The following is a 5,111-nucleotide window of genomic DNA, read 5'->3' as shown; positions in this document are numbered from 1 at the left end:
GTGCTGCACCGTGCTGCGCCTTCCTATACTGCACTGTGCCGACCTATACTGCACCGTGCTGCACCTTCCTATACTGCACCGTGCCGACCTATACTGCACCGTGCCGTGCTGCACCACACTGTGGCTTTCTATGCTGCACCATGCCGTGCTGCACCATGCTGTGCCTTCCTATACTGTATCATGCTGTGCTGCGCTGTGCTGCACCTTCCTACGCTGCACCGTGCTGTGTTGCACCACACTATGGTCCCCACCACGCTCTGCTGCTCTGCACCACGCCGTGCCACAGTCCCCTCGCTGCGCCGTGGTCCCCGTGCTGTGTGGCAGTCCCCCATCTCCGCGCCGCGGTTCCCCCCGCCTCGTCGCGTGGCAGCCCCCCCGGCGCAGCGCAGCGCTCACCTGCGCGCTCAGGGCCTGGATGTCGTGCTCGTAGGCGGTGTGCATGCGCTGCATGGCCTCGGCTGTGTTGAGGTCGCGGCCCACCTCGTCCGGCAGCTGCTTCTGCTTGTGCTGCACCTGGGTGAGGGTCTCGCGGGCGTCGTGGTAGAAGCGGTGCAGCTCGTAGGAGGCCGCCAGCATCTGCGAGCGCGTGTCGATGAGCTCCAGCAGGTCGGCCCAGGCCTCGTTCAGCCCGTCCTTCCACTCGGCCACRGTGGCGTTCTCCGAGTGCCCCGCGGCGATGAGCGCGTCCGCCAGCCCGTTGACGCCGTCCACGCGCTCCTGCCCGATGCTGCTCGTGTCCCGTGAGAACTCCCGGAACTTGTCCCGCAGCATCTGCGGGCGGGCGGACACAGAGAAGGGCTGTGCTGGGGCGGCGTGCAGGCGGCAGAGCCCCCGCCGCGGACCCCACCGCCCCCGGGACGCACCGTGACGTGCTCGTAGTCCTGGCCCAGCTCATGGGAGGCTGCCACCACCTCGCGCTCCGAGATCCACTGCTCCAGGTCGTCGACATCGCGCTTGAGCTGGCAGAGCCGCTGGTGCTCCTGCAGCTTTGCCCGGCGCTCCTCTGCCAGCTCCTTCAGGCTGGCGTAGAGCTTGTCCACCTGGCCCTGGCGCAGCGTCAGCCGCTCGCTGCGGGCACGGCCGCGCGTGAGCCCGGCGGGGCACCGCGCACGGGGACGGCGACGGCAGGTGCCGCCGGGTCGGGCACAGAGGGGCTCGCGGCGGGAGGCACGTCGGCGCAGGAAGGGGATGGGGCAGGGAGACGCCGCATGACGCACGTGCGCACGGGCACCTGCACGCGCACGGGGACAGGATGTGGCAGGGGGACGCCCCAGGCCCTGCCGCACGCCGGCACGGGGACGGCACTGACCTCTCGGGGTGCCCGCTGGCCACCAGCTCGCGGCTCTGCCCGGAGAGCTGCTGCACGGTGTGCGCGTAGTCCCGCAGCGCCTGCTCCAGCACCAGGTGCTTGCTCACCATGGCCTGGGCGCTGAGCTCGTCCTGCGGAGGGGAGCAGCGCCGAGGCTCAGGGGCGCCCGGGGCCGGCGCGGGGTCCCCCGCTCCCCGCTGGCTCCCTCGGCCTCACCTTGGCCTTCTCCTGGGACATCATGTGCAGCTCCTGCTCACCCATCCAGGCCTCGGCCTCGGCGGCGTCAAAGTAGAACTGCTGGGCAGCGTGGGCCTTCTCGAGGCGCCGGTGCCGCTGCTCCGCCTGGAGCCGCAGCTCCTGCCAGGCCTCGCGCAGCTCCGTCACCCGCTCGGCAGGCCGTGCCAGCCCCGCGCGCCGCCCCAGCAGCTCCTCCACCCGTGGCTCGTGGCCCTGCAGCTCCTTCTGCAGCGTCTAGGGGCACACGGGGCGGCCGTGGGCGTCTCAGCGGCGGCCGTGGGCGTCCCGCGGTCGCCGGCTCCAGCCACCCACCCGCCGCCACCCACCTGGTTCTTCTTTATCAGGAGCTGCACGGAGGGCAGGTCCTTGCCGTGGTCTGTGGACACAGCCAGGGGTCTGCGCTCCTTCACCCACAGCTGGAGGCACAAGCGGGGGGTCAGGGACACCCGGACGGCTGGGTCCCCGGCGGGGGGCGCGTGGCAGCCCCCGGACGCCCCGGTTCTCTCCCAGTTTCCAGGGCTCGGGCCCCGACTCACGATCTCATCCTCCAGGTCGCGGTTGAACTGGTGCTCCTCCTTGGAGGCCAGGAGCTTGTGGCAGCGCTCGCGGAGCGGCCYCCGGAGCCCCCGGAATTTCTCCTCCACGGCCCGGAACTGCCCCTCCACCTCGGCCGTGTTGGCGTCCTCCTGGCTGAGGGCCAGCGCCTGCGCCCGGATTGCCTCCACCTCCTTCTCCCGCACGTCCATCTGGTTCTCCAGCATCTGCCAGCAGCACACGAGGCAGCGGGTGAGCGCAGGAGCGCTGCCGGGAGCCCCGGACCTCCATGCCCCAGCCCTGTGCACYCAAGCCCTGTGCATCCCAGCCCCGCACTCGCCTGCTGCTTCTTGAGCAGGATGTTGACACTGGTGAGGTCCTTGCCGTAGTCGTCGGACTGCAGTTGGGCTTGCACGCCAGCCAGCCAGGCCTCCAGCGCCGAGCAGGACTGGGCGAAGAGCTCGGCGCGGTTGGCATCAAACAGGCACTGGGCTTTGGTCTTGGTGGTTGACTCCAGCTCGTCCCAGAGCCGGTGCAGTGCCTCCAGCTTCTCCGTGACCACTGTGCCCAACTCTGGCTTCTCTGTCACCAGCTGGCGGCCCTCCTGGTGGGGACACAGGCACCAGCGGGGTGGTGGTAGTGGTGGCGGTGGGGCCCTGGCCCCCCAGCCTCGTGCCTGGCCTCACCTTGTCGATCTTGTCCAGCCAGTCCTTGTTGGACGCCAGCTCAGCCATGAACGCCTGATGCTTCTGCCACTTGGTGTGCAGGTTGCGGGCCTCGTCGTAGGACATGTCCTGCGCCGTCAGCATCTTCTCGTTGATCCAGAGCGTGAGCTGCCAGGACACGAGCAGAGCAGACTGCCATGAGGCCCRGCCCGGCCCGGCCCCAGCCCGCCTGGGGGCCCACGCTCACCTCCTGGCCGTCCTGCAGGAACCGCTGCAGCTCCCAGTTGTCCCGCAGACGCCCCAGGAGCTCCTGGGCTGCCTCCCGGTTCCTCTTGTGCCTGCGACGAGGGCGGGAGGGTGAGGCCGGGCAGGGGAACAGGTGCCCAGGCCGGGCTGCGCACGGGGGCCTCACCTGCTCTCCACCGAGTCCACGGTCTCCTGCACCTTGTCGGCGTGGATGCTGCCCTCCGCCACCAGCTTGCGCCCCGTGGCCACCAGCCCCTGCACACGCTCCCCGTTGGCATCCATGGTGGCCATGAAGTCCTCATGCTTCTTGATGGACGCCTCCGCTCCCTGCAGTGTGCTGGGCATCTCCGTGTGCGACAGGGCGTATTCCTGGGCAGGGGGTGAGCCGGGGGCATCATGGTGGCCCCGTCAGACGCTGGGGTCCCCTCCGCCCGCCCCGRCTCTTCACCTGGGTACTGAGGACGCCCTTGACCTGCTTGGTGTCGCGAAGGAAGAGCTGGAAGGCGTAGGCTTGGGAGAGGAGGTGGTGCCGGTTCTCCCACATCTGCCCCAGCTCCTTCCAGCCGGTGTCGAGGGCCTCGAGGCGCTGCTGCAGGAAGACGTGCTGGGCATCCGTCTGGCCCTGCGTCACCTCCCGGCCCACAGCCCGCGTGCTCTGGTAGTCGTCGCCGTAGTGCGCGATCTCCTTGCGGATGCTCTCGTGCTGGCTCAGCAGCCGCTCGGCCTCGGCCAGGGTGGCTGGCACGTCCTCAGAGGCCACGGCCGTCTGGGTGCGGGACAGCCAGGCCTGGAAGCTGGCCAGGTCCCGCAGGAAGCCCTGCAGCTTGCTGGCCTCCCCCAGCGACTCCTCACGCTGCCGCAGGCTCTGGCACAGCTCGGCCCACACGGCTTCGATGGCCGAGAGCCGGGCCAGGATCGGGGGCGCCTGCTCCGGGTGCTCGGCTGCCAGCTTCTCCGCCTCGGCCCGCAGGTCCCGCACCTTGCCCTGGATGGCTTCCAGGTCGCGCTCCATGCCCGACAGCTTGCGCTGCAGGGCCATCACACCAGTCAGGTCGTTGCCCAGCCCCTGCGTCGACTCGATCACCTTGGTCTTCTCCCTCATCCAGGACGTTGTCTCGTTGCACTCCAGGTAGTAGTTCTGGATGTTCAGGGCTGACGTCAGTGCGTCCTTCTTCTGGTCGGCCAGCGCCCGGAAACGCTCCCACCTGCGCAGCAGCGGGGTCAGGCGGGCTGGTCCTACCCGCCAACGCCACAGCATCCCTGCCCGCAGCATCCCTCCGCGTCTGGAGCATCCTGCCCGGAGCAACCTTCCCTGCCTGCAGCATCCCACTGCCTGCCGAATCACCCTGCCTGGAGCATCCTACTGCCTGCAGCATCTTGCTGCCTGGAGCATCCTGCTGCCCGTGGCACTGCCCTGCCAACTGCATCCTGCTGCTCGTGGCGTTGCCCTGCCCACTGCATCCCGCTGCCCATGGCATTGCCCTGCCCACCACGTCCCGCTGCCCATGGCATTGCCCTGCCCACCACATCCTGCTACCCGTGGTGCCCCACTGTCCGTGGCGTTGCCCTGCCCACCACATCCCACTGCCCGTGGTGCCCCACTGTCCGTGGCGTTGCCCTGCCCACCACATCCCACTGCCCGTAGTGTCCCGCTATCCGTGGCGTTGCCCTGCCCACCACATCCCACTGCCCGTAGTGTCCCGCTGCCCGTGGTGTTGCCCTGCCCACCGCATCCCGCTGCCCAGAGCATCCCGCCGCCCACCTGGCGTTGAGCTGGTCTCGCGTGGCCTGGATGCTGTCCCCGTTGCGCTGGTCGGCGTCCAGGAGCTGGGCGGCGACGCTGTTGACAGCAGCAATGCGGGACGCCAGGTTGTTCATCTCCGGCTCCAGCGTCTCGAACCTGCGGGGCGGCGAGACGGGGGCGGCTCAGCGGGGGCCGGGAGCAGGGGCGGCTGCCGGCGCCGGCAGGGGAGAGGCACTGCGCTCACCGCTGCTGCACCACYTCCAGGTCCTCCAGCTTGTCGGGGATGAGCATGGCGTGGAGCCACTGCTCCTTCTCGCCCACCCAGAGCCCGCAGGCGTCGGCCTCGCTCAGCATGGTGTAGAGGCTGAGGGCGTCC

The 5,111-nt window shown here is 69.7% G+C and overlaps 1 protein-coding gene across 1 annotated transcript in view; it reads right to left on the bottom strand.

The window, feature by feature from the left end:
* Window positions 1-5,111, bottom strand: part of LOC146584870 (spectrin beta chain, non-erythrocytic 2-like) — a gene marked incomplete at both ends in the record, with an annotated part of 16,928 nt that overhangs the window by 7,920 nt on the left and 3,897 nt on the right. The window contains 13 exons of the mRNA XM_085323951.1: window positions 397-771; window positions 864-1,068; window positions 1,310-1,440; window positions 1,526-1,780; window positions 1,873-1,962; window positions 2,083-2,307; window positions 2,421-2,684; window positions 2,767-2,913; window positions 2,993-3,083; window positions 3,158-3,360; window positions 3,440-4,196; window positions 4,754-4,891; window positions 4,980-5,110. Of these exons, the coding sequence (XP_085180077.1) occupies window positions 397-771; window positions 864-1,068; window positions 1,310-1,440; window positions 1,526-1,780; window positions 1,873-1,962; window positions 2,083-2,307; window positions 2,421-2,684; window positions 2,767-2,913; window positions 2,993-3,083; window positions 3,158-3,360; window positions 3,440-4,196; window positions 4,754-4,891; window positions 4,980-5,110 (3,012 nt within the window). The remainder of the gene's footprint in view (window positions 1-396; window positions 772-863; window positions 1,069-1,309; window positions 1,441-1,525; window positions 1,781-1,872; window positions 1,963-2,082; window positions 2,308-2,420; window positions 2,685-2,766; window positions 2,914-2,992; window positions 3,084-3,157; window positions 3,361-3,439; window positions 4,197-4,753; window positions 4,892-4,979; window position 5,111) is intronic.

The sequence above is a fragment of the Rhea americana genome, unplaced genomic scaffold, assembly GCF_003343005.1.
Source record: "Rhea americana isolate MKP2758 unplaced genomic scaffold, rheAme1 scaffold_891, whole genome shotgun sequence".
NCBI classification, from domain to species: domain Eukaryota; kingdom Metazoa; phylum Chordata; class Aves; order Rheiformes; family Rheidae; genus Rhea; species Rhea americana.
Note: the sequence above shows the minus strand (reverse complement) of the source record. Positions and strands in the feature narration are given on the sequence as shown.